We start from the raw sequence: 19,276 nt of genomic DNA on the forward strand, positions 1-19,276 counted from the left end.
TGCAGGCCGGAGCGTAGCAGCGACACCTGGTGGTGAAACGATGGCCCCCGCCCACATGGAACATGGCGCCGTCTGATTGGTCAGTTAGCGTATTTGAAATGTTCTCGTTACTACGGCTGTTCTTCAGGCTGAATGGAACGTTTTTAGTAGAAAATGAGTAGAATAAATGATCAGAAGCAGCTCATGTTTAATCTGAGGGACGTTTTATTCCAGATGCCGTGCCGGCTTGTAGTGAAGTGAAGTGAAGTGATTGTCAGAGCAGCGCAGCACACGGTACACACAGTGAGATGTGTCCTCTGTATTTTACCATCACCCTTGGTGACAGTGGAGCAGCGTGTGGGGACGGGACCTTCATCAAGGGGACCTCTCTGTACACGACTGTAAATAAATACGGTTCCTCACAGTTTAGGGCAGATCCAGCATCCCTCTGTCCTGCAGTGCATTGTGGGTCCTGCTGTGCACCTCCCCAATGGCGCCAATCAGCCTCTCCAGCACGGGCGCGGCCTCCTCCTGCCGCTCCACGCACACCAGGCGCAGGAGGACGGCGCGCTGGGGCATGGCGGAGAAGGCCGCCTCCGCCGCCCGCCGCAGCAGCCAGGGGTGGTGCGGCGCCAGGACCTCGCGGTACGCCTCGCGGCACATCTCGCCCGGCGTGGCCAGGCGCCCGTCCGCGTCCGGCCCGGCGGCCAGCTTCTCCAGGAGCAGCTGCAGCCACCGCAGCGAGCGGTGGAGGCGGAGAAGGGTGCGGCAGCCGGACGGGGCGTGTCTGTCGAAGCTGACCACGCCCCTGAGGAGCTCGGCCTCCATCATGGAGTGGAGAGAGCTGTAGGCGGCGTTCTCGCGTCCTCTGCTTGGATCTGGCGCAGTAGGACGATCTTCTCCTGGACCTTATAGGAGAACAAGCTGACCAGAGGGCCGAGGGATTCCATGAACCTGAGAGGACAGAAGCAGGAGGTGTTTTCAGGACTCTGAAGGTCGCAGGTAAAAGAGGCCATTTCTGCAATGGACGAACCTGATGAGCTCCTCCCAGCCTGACAGGTACGGGTCCAGGAGGATGTCTGAGCCGGGGCCGAGGGCGGAGCTTAAGTGAAAAAGAAGGCGGGACACCTGAAACGCCTGCCCAGGGCATTCCTCTATGAGGAAGCCGTCTCCAAGGACCAGACCGCCCATAGCAACAGCATCCCGTCTGTAGGCCACATGATCACGGGGCTGTGGACAAGAGACACGCGTCCTAAAGGTGTGAAAACGACGCTAGCTTGTGTGTGCGTGTATATATATAAATTGTGTGTGTGTGTTGGGTGTGTATATTTTGTGTGTGTGTGCGGTGTGTATTTTGTGTGTGTGTGTTGGATGTGTATATTGTGTGTGTGTATGTGTGTGTTTGATGTGTATATTTTGTGTTTGCGTGTGTTGGGTGTGTATATTGTGTGTGTGTGTGTGTGTTGGGTGTGTATTTTGTGTGTGTGTGTTTGATGTGTATATTTGTGTGTGTGTGTGCGGTGTGTATTTTGTGTATGTGTTGGATGTGTATATTGTGTGTGTGTGTGTTGGATGTGTATATTTTGTGTGTGTGGTGTGTGTGTGTTGGTGTGTATATTGTGTGTGTTGTGTGTGTGTGTGTGTGTGTGTACTCACCTTGTGTGTTGGAGGATATAGGAATAAACATGGCCGCCAGGAGGAATTACAGCTCTGGAACGTCCCCTGAGCTGAAACACACATGCACGCACACACACACACACACACACACACACACGCCTCAGTCGAGGCCTCTGCAGGAACGGCCATAAAACCCCTTTTATTGTTTGGAGACTCACGCAGCCAGAACGCGCTGAGGAACATCAGGGCCGCCATCATGGCCGCCGCCGGAGGAGATGGCTGCGCAGCAGGACCTTCATGGCGCCGCTCCTCCGTCCGTCTGTCCCACCATCTCGGGCAGAGTCCCTTATCTCCCGTCCCTCGCCGTCCCAGGACGTCTCGGAGCTGTAGGCGCCTGGACCTGGTCTCCTCAGGCTCTGCTCGTTTCCATGTAACCTTCTCTTGGCACATGGGTTCCGATCTGTGGGTTTTTAACGGCTGATCTCAGATCAGTGGCTTTGAGGCGGGGGGAGGGGCAGGACTGTGATGTCATCAAGCACCACCTGGACTCTGGACAGGTGGGTGAAGGCGCAGGATGTCTTATCAGATACTCACACACACACGTACACACACACGTACACACACACACAGAGAATCATCCGAAATCTTTCAAGAATTTATTGGGATGGTTTTGTGACAAGTCGATGAAACGGCCTCATTACATTACACTGCGTCAGCACCATATCAACATCGTTACGACTTAGTCCTGCGGTCCACCGGCCACGCCTTGTCCCTCGCTGGAGGGCACCCGGCCCTTCCCAGAGAAGATGATGGTCATGGCCTTGTGGGCGGGGCGGGTCTTCAGCGTGTGCGGCTTCTTCAGCTCACTCAGAAGCTCTGGACTCCCGAGGCCCAGGCCGCCTGGAAGAACGAGGTCACAGTGAGCAACAGGGGAGTCCAGGTGGGGACCCCTGCGGACGTGGGGTTTATCACCTGTGGAGCCCCGCGGGGCGCTGGGCGGGGCGCTGGGCGTGGCCTGGGTTGGGGAGGGTGTGGGCGTGGTAGGTGAGGTGGGAGGAGTTGGGGTTGGGGCAGAAGGGGTCTGCAGGGTCATCTGCTCTGGGGAGGCGGGCCTTCGGCGGGCGTGGCTTTCCAGAAGCTCAGCAAACAGCTGTGAAGAGACTGAGCGTGTGTCTTGTATTATCTGTATTAATAAACATATTTATTATCATTATTATTATTAATCGCTGTTACCCGTGGGGGCCGGTTTCGGTGAGTCCGCTGGCACCGGCGATGTGCTCTGTTTGGGGGACGGGCTGGGGCTTTCAGTCATCGGAATGATGAGGACCTCCTTATGTGGATGGAGCTGTGGTGAAAGTCACACGCTCAGAACCTCCCACTCGCCACCCACCAGCCGACTGGGCCACGCCCACACGGCCTCGCTGGGACGCTCAGGAATAAACGGGGGGTGTTGTGTCTGCTTCTCTTACCCGTTATCCTCCATGATGCAACGTCAGCGTACGTCCTGCCTGACGTGCAGGAGAAAGAGAGAGAAGAAGCAGTCGAGCAGGGGTTCATTTTAAACTGCGGCCGAGTTGTCCTGCTGAACCTTAAACCCTAAACCCTACCTGCGGTCACTTTCAACAAGACAAGACAAGAACCTCTCCTGCCACCTACCTTATCAGTAGAAGACAGAAGACATGAGCCTTCCAGCCCGCAGATCCCTGACCTGCTCGCAGTGTTCTAAAGACACTCATTAACTGGTGGCTGTTTAATCAGGAAGAAGCTCTGGAGATAACAGCCTCACATGAGAATGAAACCTGATCACATCATAAAATGGACCTTCTGTTTAACCCCTTTAGCTACACTCAGGTCCACCAGGGTGAAACACCAACAGCCATATCTGCCCACGCTTCACTGATGAGGCGGTATGGTTCCTTTCCTTCTCCATACTCTTCCCATCACTCTGGGCCCTATACAGATCTCCATGGGTGGATAAATGGTCTGGATTTGGAGTCACACTCAAAATGAAGTGGAGCAACTCACTACAGGCTGATCCAACTGTTCTTAAAACAAGTCAAAATGAGGCTCCACGTGCCTGTATGACCTCCCTACAACGCCTGGGAATGCTCCTGATGAGGTGGCAGATGGTCTACTGAGGGATGTCCTCCCAGACCTGGACAAAACTATCCACCAACTCATGGACAGTCTGTGGTGCAACGTGGCGTGGGTGGATGGAGCGAGACATGATGTTCCAGATGTGCTCAATTTGATTCAGGTCTGGGGAACCGTCGGCCAACCGCACCAGCTTATGGTCTAACGAGGGGGTCTGAGGATCTCATCTTGGTTCCTAATGGCAGTCAGGCTACCTCTGGAGAGCACATGGAGGGCTGTGTGAACCCATTTTCATCTGTGAGGAGCACAGGGCACCAGTGTTGAATTTGCCAATCCTGGTGTTCTCTGGCAAACACCAAACGTGCTGCACGGTGTTGGGCTGTAAGCACAATCCCCACCTGTGGACGTCGGACCCTCATACCACCATCCTGGATGAGCTGCACTACCTGAGCCACTTGTGTGAGATGTAGACTCTCATTCTACCACCAGAGTGAATGTGACCAAAATGTCAGCCAGAAAGCACAGGAATTGGAAAGTGGTCTCCACCTGCAGGACCACGCCTTTATTGGGCACGTCTTGCTAATTGCCTATAATTTTCAACTATTCCATTTGAACAGCAACATGTGAAATTTATTGAAATTGAAAGTGACGTATATAAATGTTGACTAGTATGAAGCTACGTATATAAGTTTAGACTAGTATGAAGCTACGCATATATGTTTAGACTAGTGTGAATTGACATATATAAGTTTAGACTAGTATGAATTGACGTATATAAGTTTAGACTAGTATGAATTGACATATATATGTTTAGACTAGTATGAAGCTGCGTATATGTTGACTAGTATGAAGTGATGTATATATGTTTATACTAGTATGACTTGACGTATATAAATTTAGACTAGTATGAAGCTACGTATATATGTTTAGACTAGTATGAATTGACATATATAAGTTTAGACTAGTATGAAGCTGCGTATATGTTGACTAGTATGAAGTGATGTATATATGTTTATACTAGTATGACTTGACGTATATAAATTTAGACTAGTATGAAGCTACGTATATAAGTTTAGACTAGTATGAATTGACGTATATAAATGTAGACTAGTATGAAGCTGCGTATATGTTAACTAGTATGAAGTGACGTATATATGTTTAGACTAGTATGACTTGACGTATATACATTTAGGCTAGTATGAAGCTACGTATATAAGTTTAGACTAGTATGAAGCTACGCACATATGTTTAGAACTAGTATGAATTGACATATATAAGTTTAGACTAGTATGAAGCTGCGTATATGTTGACTAGTACGAAGTGACGTATATATGTTTAGACTAGTATGAATTGACATATATAAGTTTAGACTAGTATGAAGCTACGCATATATAAGTTTAGACTAGTATGAATTGACGTATATGTTTAGACTAGTATGAATTGACATATATAAGTTTAGACTAGTATGAAGCTGCGTATATGTTGACTAGTACGAAGTGACGTATATATGTTTAGACTAGTATGAATTGACATATATAAGTTTAGACTAGTATGAAGCTACGCATATATAAGTTTAGACTAGTATGAATTGACGTATATGTTTAGACTAGTATGAATTGACATATATAAGTTTAGACTAGTATGAAGCTACGCATATAAGTTTAGACTAGTATGAAGCGGCGTATAAGTTTAGTATGAAGTACGTATATAAGTGTACAGTGACGTATTAGTGTCTACTTGTCAGTCGAATTCACGCGCACCTGCGCTAAAATCTAACGGAAGCGGAGGACCATCGCACATGCGCAGTACGGCACAAGCGAACGCGCCACCTTTTGGAGGTTTTTTAGCGCCTCTGACCTGTGACCCCTGACCCGAAGCCCCTCTGCCCGGTTGTCATTGTCACCGTTCTCCGGTAAGGACTAAAAGCGACGTTTCATTTCCATCTCGGACTCACCGTGCTGCTCCACCGCGCTGTGGCCGCCGGGACATTAATAATTGACCCGCTTTATGGCTGCGGGTCCAGGGGTTGTTTCTCAGGACAACAGGCGGAGCAACAATAAACCCGGAGGACAACACACACACTGCTGGACGAGACCACGCAGGACAAGCAGGAGGAGACGCAACGTTTATTTCCACAGTGAAAAATAATTTAAAGCACTCTGTACAAAGGCAAGGTCAGCAGGACACAGTCACCATCTCGTCTTCGTCTTGGACCTTTTCGATCGGTAGCGCAGTATAAAATAAACATTTTGTTAAAAAATAGAAAAGGAGCGGTATAAAACGTCCACACAGTCTCCATCACCTTCGTCTCTTCCCACAGCGTTCCAAAACGGCCCGGTCCCGCTGCCTAGTACTGCTGCGCAATGCATTCTGGGAGCTGGACGTTTCTGGGCCAGGCGCATGAAGGTGAAATAAATTAGGAGGTCGGGACAGAGGTGTCCAGCAGGGGGCAGAACTGTAACAGCCGCCATGTATAGAACACACACTCACACACTCGCACAGGCACAGAGCGGAGTGCTAGGGGTCGACGAAGGACACCATGATGTAGCGGGTGCCCTGGGTGGTGGGCAGGCCCTCGTGGTAGTGGGTGAGACGGCCCGGGTGCATTAAAGACCAGCCCTTACGAGGAGCCTCCACCCTACAGTCGTAACGCAGGAACCGGCAGCCGCCACCCTACACACGCGCAGAGGGGAACGTGTTAGAAAAGACGGGAGGAGAAGCAGACGATCTTCTGAGTGTGAGTGTGTACCTGGTAGTCTACGCCCTTCCTGTTGAGGGCGATGTTGATGGTGAAGGTGGAGGAGTCGTGATGCGGTCTGAGGGACGGCTGTTCGTCGGGACGATACCGAACAACGAAGTTCATCACCGCCTGAGCCTGTAACACAACGCAGCCGCGCTGTCACCGCGTCCCACACACGCTTCCTACGTATCTGTGTGTGAGTGTGTGTGTGAGTGAGTGAGAGTGAGTGTGTGTGAGAGAGTGTGAGAGTGAGTGTGTGTGAGTGCGTGTGTGAGTGCGTGTGTGAGTGAGTGCGTGTGTGAGTGAGTGCGTGTGTGAGTGAGTGAGTGCGTGTGTGAGTGCGTGTGTGAGTGTGTGAGTGCGTGTGTGAGTGAGTGAGTGCGTGTGTGAGTGTGTGAGTGCGTGCGTGTGTGTGCGTGTGTGTGCGTGTGTGAGTGCGTGTGTGAGTGAGTGAGTGCGTGTGAGTGAGTGAGTGCGTGTGTGAGTGCGTGTGTGAGTGCGTGTGTGAGTGAGTGCGTGTGTGAGTGAGTGCGTGTGTGAGTGCGTGTGTGAGTGAGTGAGTGAGTGCGTGTGTGAGTGAGTGAGTGCGTGTGTGAGTGCGTGTGTGAGTGAGTGCGTGTGTGAGTGAGTGAGTGCGTGTGTGAGTGAGTGAGTGAGTGCGTGTGTGAGTGAGTGAGTGCGTGTGTGAGTGAGTGCGTGTGTGAGTGAGTGCGTGTGTGAGTGAGTGCGTGTGTGAGTGTGTGAGAGAGTGTGAGTGAGTGAGTGTGTGTGAGAGAGTGAGTGTGAGTGTGTGTGAGAGAGTGAGTGTGTGCGTGTGAGAGAGTGAGTGTGTGAGTGAGAGAGTGAGTGTGTGCGAGAGAGTGAGTGAGTGTGTGTGAGAGAGTGAGTGTGTGCGAGAGAGTGAGTGAGTGTGAGAGAGTGAGTGTGTGTGTGTGTGTGTGAGAGAGTGCGTGAGTGAGAGAGTGTGAGTGAGTGAGAGAGTGAGTGTGTGTGAGTGAGTGAGAGAGTGAGTGTGTGTGTGTGTGTGTGAGAGAGTGAGTGTGTGTGTGTGAGAGAGTGAGTGTGAGTGTGTGTGAGAGAGAGAGTGAGTGTGAGTGTGTGTGTGAGAGTGAGTGGGAGTGTGTGAGAGTGAGTGGGAGTGTGTGTGTGTGTGTGTGTGAGAGTGAGTGGGAGTGTGTGAGTGAGTGTGTGTGTGAGAGTGAGTGTGTGTGAGAGAGTGAGTGTGAGTGTGTGTGAGAGAGTGAGTGTGTGTGTGTGTGTGTGTGTGAGTGCGTGGGTGTGTTGAGTGCGTGTGTGTGTGTGTGCGTGCGTGTTGGTGTGAGCGGTGAGTGTGCGTGTGTGTGAGTGTGTGTGTGTGTGTGTGAGAGTGAGTGGGAGTGTGTGAGAGTGAGTGGGAGTGTGTGAGAGTGAGTGTGTGTGTGTGTGAGTGCGTGCGTGCGTGCGTGCGTGAGTGTGTGAGTGCGTGCGTGTGTGAGTGTGTGAGTGCGTGCGTGAGTGAGAGAGTGTGAGTGTGTGTGTGTGACTGAGTGAGAGAGTGAGTGTGAGAGAGTGAGTGAGTGAGTGAGTGAGTGAGTGAGTGAGTGTGTGTGTGAGTGAGTGAGTGTGTGTGAGAGAGTGAGTGTGTGTGAGAGAGTGAGTGTGTGTGAGAGAGTGAGTGTGTGTGAGAGAGTGAGTGTGTGTGTGTGTGTGTGTGTGTGTGTGTGTGTGTCTACCTTGGCATAATATCCAGGGTACAGCTTCTCAGTCACCGGGGAGACGTACTCCTTCAGAAACTTCAGCCACTCCTTCTCAAACTGGATCTGGTTCATGTGGATGTCGACTGTAGGGACGTTTTCATAACCCCCCGCTAGACGATCGTCCTGTCTCACACACACACACACACACACACACACACACACACACACACACACACAGAAATATTACACATGTTCAAATACACACACACACACAGAAATATTACACATGTTCAAATACACACACACACACACACACACACAGAAATATTACACATGTTCAAATACACAGACACACACACAGAAATATTACACATGTTCAAATACACACACACACACAGAAATATTACACATGTTCAAATACACAGACACACACACAGAAATATTACACATGTTCAAATACACACACACACACACACACACACACACACACACAGAAATATTACACATGTTCAAATACACACACACACACACAGAAATATTACACATGTTCAAATACACACACACACAGAAATATTACACATGTTCAAATACACACACACACACACACACAGAAATATTACACATGTTCAAATACACACACACACACACACACAGAAATATTACACATGTTCAAATACACACACACACACACACAGAAATATTACACATGTTCAAATACACACACACACACACACACAGAAATATTACACATGTTCAAATACACACACACACACACACACAGAAATATTACACATGTTCAAATACACACACACACACACACACACAGAAATATTACACATGTTCAAATACACACACACACACACACAGAAATATTACACATGTTCAAATACACACACACACACACAGAAATATTACACATGTTCAAATACACACACACACACACACACAGAAATATTACACATGTTCAAATACACACACACACACACACACACAGAAATATTACACATGTTCAAATACACACACACACACACACAAAATTACACATGTTCAAATACACACACACACACACACACAGAAATATTACACATGTTCAAATACACACACACACACACACACAAATATTACACATGTTCAAATACACACACACACACACAGACAGAAATATTACACATGTTCAAATACACACACACACACACAGACAGAAATATTACACATGTTCAAATACACACACACACACACAGACAGAAATATTACACATGTTCAAATACACACACACACACACACAGACATATTACACATGTTCAAATACACAGACACACACACACACACACACACATATTACACATGTTCAAATACACAGACACACACACACACACACACACACACACACACAGACATATTACACATGTTCAAATACACAGACACACCACAACATATTACACACGTTCAAACACACAAAGATACACACACACACACAGAAATATTACAAACGTTCAAACACACAAAGATACACACACACAGAAATATTACACACGTTCAAACACACACACACACACAGACAGAAATATTACACATGTTCAAATACACACACACACACACAGAAATATTACACACGTTCAAACACACAAAGATACACACACACACAGAAATATTACACACGTTCAAATACACACACAGAAATATTACACACGTTCAAACACACAAAGATACACACACACACAGACCGTGTTTTTGCCATTTGACCACATGCCAAAATTCTCCATGGTCTCCACCAGTTCATCACACATCTGCTCAGAGAAGACTGGAAACCAGTATACATCTGGGCAGGGCTGGAGATAAAGGCGCAGCGATTAGAAGTCCAGCCGTGAACGTCATCGATGAACCATGTCAGCAGAACCTCCTCACCTGCTCCACCACCTTCTCATCTTCTTCAAAGATCCTGGAGTAATTCTCATGGATGTACTTCTCCCTCCAGTCCTGCAGGATGACATTTCCAGCATTTACCAGACGTCCTTATCCAGAGGGACTTACAGTCAGTAGTGACAGGGACAGTCCCCCCCTAGAGACACTCAGGGTTAAGTGTCCTGCTCAGGGACACGATGGTAGTAAGTGGGGTTTGAACCTGGGTCTTCTGGTTCATAGTTGACGTCTAAGTTGTGTGTGTGTGTGTGTGTGTGTTTACCACAGGATTGTCGAATATCTGCCACAAGTCTGGGTGCAGGCGACTGGTGTTGTAGCTGCTGGAGGAGACAAGGCGGCCGAACTCGTCTCTGTTGGACACGTACATGAACACTCCCTGTAGACACATGGAGACAGACACATCAGCATCGTCATGAAACAGATCTCACACTCACACACACACACACACACACACACACACACCTGGTCTCGCACTGCTCTGCAGAACACCATGTCTGGATCCATTCCCTCCTGCTGGTACAAACTGGCCTCGGCCAGGCGAGAGCGCAGCGTGGCGCCGTGGATCATGTAGACCTGCGTCAGGTACGGGACGTTCCACACGCCGCTGAGAGCGAGGGAGGCGGTGAGCGTCACCTGACTAGCACGGGCCCGCCCACCCAGGCTCCGCCCACCGCATCATACTCACATGCGTTTGCCCTGCACGATGTCGATGTAGTCCTCCGAGCGCGAGTAAAAGCCCTCCGGACTCAGGGCGCCCCAGAAGTTGGACCACAGCTTCCCATGGCGGGAGATCATGGGCGCGATCACAGGCCTGAGGGACGAAGAGAGAGAAGAACTAAGTAGCTCTTCGAAACAGCTTCAATCTTCAATCTGTAGATGGTGTAATGGTGTTGTAACCATGGAAACAGTCATTGGTTAGCCATTATTCCCATCCCACATGTAAGAGCAGGTGGTGTTCCTACTTGTTCTCCTCGATGAGAATGCGCAGAACATCTGGGTTGGTGAGGGCCACTTCCGAATCCACGCTGAAGTAGTAATCACACGAGGGGTCCTTCCTACAGGCCTCACTGCAACACACGCGCAGCGTTCAGTACGGGCGAGAACCCACGCCGTGATTTGGCCGTGGTGACACTCACACTGCCATGGCTCTGGCCTGATCGTGCTGCAGGTTCTCCTCCGGCCCCACGATGGTGGCCGAGGGGAACAGGGCGCGGTGCTGCGTCCAGAACCGCTCAACGTGCTGTTCGTGATAAACCACCTGTTAACGTACAAGAGCGGAGTTTAGTGGGGACCCGGGACCACGTGTGCGACGTGGGTCTGTGTGAACGTACGTTGTTGTGTATGAAGAGCCGTAGGCGTGTGTATGGATAATTGAAGGTTGTGAGTCGTTTGAGAAACTCCTCCAGGAACGGAGTTGGCTGTTCAATGAAGACAGCAACATGGACAACAGGCATCTCCTCGTCCTGCAACACACAAACGCACGTATTAACCAGGAAGATCCTTGCCGGGACACAGATTCACACCAAGATGGAGAGACACAGACGGGCACGTCGCTGAGGTCCAGCAGGTTGTCATCGCAGTTCCCACAGCCGTGTTCGTAGGTCCACGCCGTCGGAACGTAGTTCCCCAGGTAGTTCAGCTGCAGCTGTCGCGATACGTTGAGTTAAACGGCCCGTTACGATGGTATCCGCTACGATCCCATTATAACCCTTCCCAGTTCTCTACCTTGGTGGGCCCGTTGCCATGGATGATGACCGGAAGCGTGTCGTAAGCCACGTTGCGTGCTCGGACACGGGCCTTCTCGAACTTCAGCACAACCTCCTCTGCAACGCAAACACACTTTCCAATGCTAATGTGTGAAATGTCCTCGTTACTATCCTGGTCCCCATTGGGTTGTTACACACTAGGTCCTCACTGACGAGTGTAAGTAGGTTTTTCTTACCAATGGCTCCATTGAGGTTCTGAAACAGACTTGAGCGATGATCCAGCGTCATGTTGAATCGCGTCTGCATGCACAAAATCCCGTCATCATCATCATCATCATCATCATATTGTGATCTGGTTGCAAGAAACACACACTCACCCTCTGCTCTTTGTCCAGATAGATTTTTGTGTAGAAGAGTTGATCGTCGTCATTGTCTTTGTATTTCCACTGCTGCACAATGCCGTAGAGGTCTCGCGCATAGCCGATGAACCCTAGACACCCCGACACCAGAAGAGCACCGAGATCAGATCCCTGTGAAAGTGGGGCGTGCCGTTGTGAACACACACGTACCTCCAGAGTTCAGGTAGCGTTTGCCCGTGTGCACCGGTGGGTATTTGGGCGAGAGGCGCTGGTCCGGCCAGCAGAAGCCCTCAGCAGAGAAGATGACCCTGTGGGAGATCCGGGAGAACTTCCAGAGGAGCTCCTGCGGCCCACTGGCAAAGATCACATCATAACTACAGGAGGAGAGAGAGAGACGGAGAGGGAGTTATAAATCACAAGCACACACATAAGCGTTGGATAGAGCAGGACGTGCGGGTGTAAATGTGTGTGTGTGTGTGTGTGTGTGTGTGTGTGTGGTGGTTCCACCTCACTACGGGTGGGTGTGCTCCATGACAACTAATCACAGCTTGGGCCACTAGATTCAAAGCAATCAGGGCGGAGGGAGTGTCACTTCAGCCTCATCCAAAGGTCACATGGTCTCTGGATGGGTGGGTGTGGCCTATATTTGCCAAGAAAGGTTGTGGATTTAAATCCAAAAACACCAAAGTGCTACCGAGGTCCCCTTGATGAAGGTCCCGTCCCCACACGCTGCTCCCCGGGCGCCCCCACTACTCACCAAGAGTGATGGTTAAATAAAGAGGACACATTTCACCGTGTGCTGTGCTGCAGTGTTTCACAATGACAACCACTTCACTTTTTCACTTTCAAATAAAGTAGGCAAAGACGCACACACACACACACACACACACACACTGACCTGTCGACGAAAAGTATAACCAGGTCCTGCTTGTCAGTGTGTTTCTGCAGTTCCTTCTTCAGCCAACGAACCTTCTGACCCCCCCCAACGGTCCGAGCAACATCTCCACCTTTCCACTCCTCACCCAGTCCAAGCACCTAGACACACACACAAGAAGGGGCAGTAATATAACTACACAGTAATATAACCTTCTGGGGTCAGAAAGCGTGAACACCAACTTCATGCCATTACTAAATGCAATATTCAAGTAAATTGTTTGTAGTTGTGCATGCTTGTAGTGTCCAGTATGATGGACAGACCTTCACAGTGTAGTTGAACTCCCTGGCCGTCCTCATGAAACGGTTGAAGCCATCAGTCTCCTCCGTAGCAGCAGTGAGGACCAGAAGGTTCTCTGTAGAGACAGAAATAAAACCATCTCACAATCTCACATCAGTAACTTCCACCGAGCGGAGAAAGCATGGTTCTTAAAGCGATGGCCTAAAAGAGAGCACGGTCCACGCCGATCCGGTCACCGTACCGACCATACCAGACCAAGCAGACCACGCCGATCCTGCCACCGTACCGACCAGACCAGACCGAGCAGACCACGCCGATCCTGCCACCGTACCGACCATACCAGACCGAGCAGACCACGCCGATCCGGCCACCGTACCGACCATACCAGACCGAGCAGACCACGCCGATCCGGTCACCGTACCAACCATACCAGACCAAGCAGACCACGCCGATCCTGCCAATGTACCGACCATACCAGACCGAGCAGACCACGCCGATCCGGCCACCGTACCGACCATACCAGACCGAGCAGACCACGCCGATCCGGTCACCGTACCAACCATACCAGACCAAGCAGACCACGCCGATCCTGCCACCGTACCGACCAGACCAGACCGAGCAGACCACGCCGATCCGGCCACCGTACCGACCATACCAGACCGAGCAGACCACGCCGATCCGGTCACCGTACCGACCATACCAGACCAAGCAGACCACGCCGATCCGGTCACCGTACAGACCAGACCGTACCGAGCAGACCACGCCGATCCGGTCACCGTACCGACCAGACCGGACCAAGCAGACCACGCCGATCCGGCCACACTGCGCCACGCCGACTACACTGGACCGAGCCGACCACGCCGATCCGGCCACCGTACCGACCATACCGGACCGAGCAGACCACGCCGATCCTGCCACCGTACCGACCATACCAGACCAAGCAGACCATGCCGATCCGGCCACACTGCGCCACGCCGACTACACTGGACCGAGCCGACCACGCCGATCCTGCCACCGTACCGACCATACCAGACCGAGCAGACCACGCCGATCCGGCCACCGTACCGACCATACCAGACCGAGCAGACCACGCCGATCCGGTCACCGTACCGACCATACCAGACCAAGCAGACCACGCCGATCCGGTCACCGTACCGACCATACCAGACCAAGCAGACCACGCCGATCCGGTCACCATACCGACCAGACCGTACCGAGCAGACCACGCCGATCCGGTCACCGTACCGACCAGACCGGACCAAGCAGACCACGCCGATCCGGCCACACTGCGCCACGCCGACTACACTGGACCGAGCCGACCACGCCGATCCGGCCACCGTACCGACCATACCGGACCGAGCAGACCACGCCGATCCTGCCACCGTACCGACCATACCAGACCAAGCCGATCCGGCCACACTGCGCCACGCCGACTACACTGGACCGAGTCGACCACGCCGATCCTGCCACCGTACCGACCATACCAGACCGAGCAGACCACGCCGATCCGGCCACCGTACCGACCAGACCAGACCGAGCAGACCACGCCGATCCGGTCACCGTACCGACCATACCAGACCAAGCAGACCACGCCGATCCGGTCACCGTACCGACCATACCAGACCAAGCAGACCACGCCGATCCGGTCACCGTACCGACCAGACCGTACCGAGCAGACCACGCCGATCCGGTCACCGTACCGACCGGACCAAGCAGACCACGCCGATCTGGCCACACTGCGCCACGTCGACTACACTGGACCGAGCCGACCACGCCGATCCGGCCACCGTACCGACCATACCGGACCGAGCAGACCACGCCGATCCGGTCACCGTACCGACCAGACCGGACCAAGCAGACCACGCCGATCCGGCCACACTGCGCCACGCCGACTACACTGGACCGAGCAGACCACGCCGATCCGGCCACCGTACCGACCAGACCAGACCGAGCAGACCACGCCGATCCTGCCACCGTACCGACCAGACCGTACCGAGCAGACCACGCCGATCCGGTCACCGTACCGACCATACCAGACCGAGCAGACCACGCCGATCCGGTCACCGTACCGACCATACCAGACCGAGCAGACCACGCCGATCCGGCCACCGTACCGACCAGACCAGACCGAGCAGACCACGCCGATCCTGCCACCGTACCGACCAGACCGTACCGAGCAGACCACGCCGATCCTGCCACCGTACCGACCATACCAGACCGAGCAGACCACGCCGATCCGGTCACCGTACCGACCATACCAGACCGAGCAGACCACGCCGATCCGGCCACCGTACCGACCAGACCGTACCGAGCAGACCACGCCGATCCGGTCACCGTACCGACCATACCAGACCAAGCAGACCATGCCGATCCGGCCACACTGCGCCACGCCGACTACACTGGACCGAGCCGACCACGCCGATCCGGCCACCGTACCGACCATACCGGACCGAGCAGACCACGCCGATCCGGTCACCGTACCGACCAGACCGGACCAAGCAGACCACGCCGATCCGGCCACACTGCGCCACGCCGACTACACTGGACCGAGCCGACCACGCCGATCCGGCCACCGTACCGACCAGACCAGACCGAGCAGACCACGCCGATCCTGCCACCGTACCGACCAGACCGTACCGAGCAGACCACGCCGATCCGGTCACCGTACCGACCATACCAGACCGAGCAGACCACGCCGATCCGGTCACCGTACTGACCATACCAGACCGAGCAGACCACGCCGATCCGGTCACCGTACCGACCATACCAGACCGAGCAGACCACGCCGATCCGGCCACCGTACCGACCAGACCAGACCGAGCAGACCACGCCGATCCTGCCACCGTACCGACCAGACCGTACCGAGCAGACCACGCCGATCCGGTCACCGTACCGACCATACCAGACCGAGCAGACCACGCCGATCCGGTCACCGTTCCGACCATACCAGACCGAGCAGACCACGCCGATCCGGCCACCGTACCGACCAGACCGTACCGAGCAGACCACGCCGATCCGGTCACCGTACCGACCATACCAGACCAAGCAGACCATGCCGATCCGGCCACACTGCGCCACGCCGACTACACTGGACCGAGCCGACCACGCCGATCCGGCCACCGTACCGACCATACCGGACCGAGCAGACCACGCCGATCCGGTCACCGTACCGACCAGACCGTACCGAGCAGACCACGCCGATCCGGCCACACTGCGCCACGCCGACTACACTGGACCGAGCCGACCACGCCGATCCGGCCACTGTACCGACCAGACCAGACCGAGCAGACCACGCCGATCCGGTCACCGTACCGACCAGACCGTACCGAGCAGACCACGCCGATCCGGTCACCGTACCGACCATACCGGACCGAGCAGACCACGCCGATCCGGTCACCGTACCGACCATACCAGACCAAGCAGACCACGCCGATCCTGCCACCGTACCGACCAGACCGTACCGAGCAGACCACGCCGATCCTGCCACCGTACCGACTACATCGAGCCGCGACTATGCCAGACCATTCCAGACCGCAGCAACCACACCGGACCGAGCCAACTAGAGCGATCCGGCCACCGGACCGAGCCGACCACACTGAGACGACCATAACGGACCGCCCCAACTACGCCGGACCGAGCCGACTACGACGATCCGGCCACGGGACCGAGCAGATCCGGGCCCCGGACCGCATCAACAGACGAGTTTGATGAATAAACTACCGAAATCGACCAGATCGGTGAAAAGTTCGGTTCCCAGGTGGTTTATTTGTGTTTTATTCAGTAATAATAAAACCGGCCTGTAAACACGGACAAGTCCAGATTCGCCGCCGCGGCCCTGCAGGATCGGCCGGCGTCGCCTTACCGGGAGAGACGGGCCTGGGCTCGGCCGCGCAGCTCCAGAAGAGCCCGCAGAGCAGGGCGAGGCGGCTCAGTTGCATGGCCGGTCGCGGATACCGAGTCCCGGAGCGGAGCGGAGCGGCGCGGAGCGGAGCGACGGTCCCCGCTGTCTCGGTAACGGAGCGAAATCCCGTTCTGTCGAGGCTGCGCGCAACTCTCGCGGAACGTGGACAGGACCCGCCCACTCCCGGGTCACGGCCAATGAAGGCGGAGCTCGCTTTGATTGACACGCCGAAAGCCAATCGCTGGAAAGAACACGAAGATCCCCGGCCAACCAGCGGAGGCCAGATGGACGCGCTTCCTCCGAGGTGCCCGGCGCCCCGCGGCCGCAGAAGAGTTCGTGACGGAGGCGACGGTGGTCGGCGGTGCCACGTGTGAGGAATCCCAGCAGCCAGGAATCCGCTCGGGGGTGGGGTGTGTGCCCGCATTCCCCCGAGGAATGTCCCCAGGCCCCCGCTCAGGCATTCATCTGATCATGGCACGGAAAAGCAGTTTTCCTGCTTTACTGGGATTATAAATACCCTGTGAGATTGGGAGTAGGACATCATGATGAAACTGTGGTATGAAAGAGCTCAGGGTTAAAGGTCAGAGAAGGTTCATTATAATAATCATATACAGTACAGGCCAAACGTCTGGGCATCTTCTCATTCAACGTGTCTTCTTTATCTTCATGACCATTTACGTTGGTAGATTCTCACTGAAGGCATCAGAACTATGAATGAACACATGTGGAGTTCTGTACTGAAATAAGTGAAAACATGTTTTATATTCTAGTTTCTTTGCTCTGATTACTGCTTTACACACTCTTGGCATTCTCTCCATGAGCTTCAAGAGGTCGTCACCTGAAATGCTTCTCCAACAGTCTTGAAGGAGTTCCCAGAGGTGTTTAGCACTTGTTGGCCCAGCTCACCCCAAACCATCTGGACTGGGTTCAGGTCCAGTGACTGTGGAGGTCAGGTCTCCACTTTTTGTTAAGTACAGAACTCCACATGTGTTCATTCATAGTTTTGATGCCTTCAGTGAGAATCTACCAACGTAAATAGTCATGAAGATAAAGAAAACATGTTGAATGAGAAGGTGTCCAGACTTTTGGCCTGGACTGTACATACACAGATGAGATGACTAAACTGAACATGAATTCAGACTTGTTTGGTGATGCCACGTAGACTTTAGAGCCTGGCAAACACACACGCACACACACACACACACACACACACACACACCATGTTTACAATTCAAAGGTTGTGTCTTTGCAAACACACACACACACACACACTCGCTGTACCTTTACATGCACAGTAATCCATAATATGATAAGAAAGTGACAGTATGAAGTCACGTTAATTTAATTTGACCGTTAATATACATGTGACAGTGTGAAGTGCCGTTAATATTAAAAATGTGAACACATACAGAATAAAACACGTCTTACTTCTCTCTGGTTGGGTCACTCTCTCTCTCTCGCACACACACACACACACACACACACACACCCAGAACCCAGGATCGACAGCTGCGAGGTGGACGGTGAGGTAAGGGGAATAATCGTGAATAATCGTGCTCATGTGTAGATGCATTAAAACACCAGTGAGTTTCATGTAGACATATTACAGGGTACACTGGGTCTGGATAAATGTATTTATTGCATGTATATAATGATTGTACATATATAACTGATTGTATATATGTAATTGTATTCAGGGTACAGATCTTTTTCCCATGGTCACAATCAGCACACTGTGGTCCATGATGGAACTCAGGCTCAACACATTTTACCCACATAACAGGATGGCAGGGACAGGTGCGGGTTTTGAGACCCAGTCCCCCTCCGCGGAAGGTGGACAAATCGCTGCCTCCTTCATTTCCGATGGAGGAATGACATCAGTTGTCACAGTAAAAAGTGGTGACAGCGGAGCAGCAACTTCACACACAATCTGGCAACATTGGAAATTCCGTATTCTGTTACAGTGCTCAGAATACTTTTAGAATACGTGTAAAGGACCATGGACTATAAAGATCTGACGGAAAGACCAGGGTTTCGGTTCATTTGGAAGTGTCTTCATTTCAGGTGGACACGTACGAGAAACTGCTCTGTGTGTCCCTGCGCCATGAAG

The 19,276-nt window shown here is 52.6% G+C and overlaps 2 protein-coding genes and 1 pseudogene across 3 annotated transcripts; all 3 read right to left on the reverse strand.

Annotated features, from left to right (window-relative positions):
- Positions 1-299: 299 nt before the first annotated feature.
- Positions 300-1,860, reverse strand: LOC114775930 (ceramide-1-phosphate transfer protein-like; annotated as a pseudogene).
- Positions 1,861-2,279: 419 nt separating this feature from the next.
- On the reverse strand, positions 2,280-3,060 carry LOC114775931 (lysine-rich arabinogalactan protein 17-like). 2 transcript variants are annotated; one of them, XM_028966613.1, is made up of 3 exons: positions 2,830-3,060; positions 2,569-2,746; positions 2,280-2,496 (listed from the first exon to the last, which is right to left on the reverse strand). In XM_028966613.1, the coding sequence occupies exons 2-3, from the start codon at positions 2,687-2,689 to the stop codon at positions 2,336-2,338; spliced, it is 282 nt and encodes a 93-aa protein (XP_028822446.1). In that variant the 5' UTR covers positions 2,690-2,746; positions 2,830-3,060; the 3' UTR covers positions 2,280-2,335. The 2 variants fall into 2 exon arrangements, with proteins under 2 accessions (XP_028822446.1, XP_028822445.1); XM_028966612.1 differs by having other exon boundaries at positions 2,569-2,757.
- A 2,738-nt stretch (positions 3,061-5,798) lies between these two features.
- Positions 5,799-17,316, reverse strand: LOC114775927 (multifunctional procollagen lysine hydroxylase and glycosyltransferase LH3-like). The gene is made up of 19 exons (XM_028966609.1): positions 17,128-17,316; positions 13,289-13,380; positions 12,990-13,126; positions 12,302-12,465; positions 12,110-12,222; positions 11,969-12,032; positions 11,752-11,849; positions 11,570-11,671; positions 11,358-11,489; positions 11,163-11,284; positions 10,989-11,093; positions 10,712-10,837; positions 10,489-10,630; positions 10,289-10,402; positions 10,012-10,083; positions 9,831-9,935; positions 8,143-8,289; positions 6,440-6,565; positions 5,799-6,363 (listed from the first exon to the last, which is right to left on the reverse strand). The coding sequence occupies exons 1-19, from the start codon at positions 17,201-17,203 to the stop codon at positions 6,208-6,210; spliced, it is 2,193 nt and encodes a 730-aa protein (XP_028822442.1). The 5' UTR covers positions 17,204-17,316; the 3' UTR covers positions 5,799-6,207.
- Between the last annotated feature and the right edge of the window lie 1,960 nt (positions 17,317-19,276).

Source organism: Denticeps clupeoides, unplaced genomic scaffold, assembly GCF_900700375.1.
Source record: "Denticeps clupeoides unplaced genomic scaffold, fDenClu1.1, whole genome shotgun sequence".
NCBI lineage: Eukaryota > Metazoa > Chordata > Actinopteri > Clupeiformes > Denticipitidae > Denticeps > Denticeps clupeoides.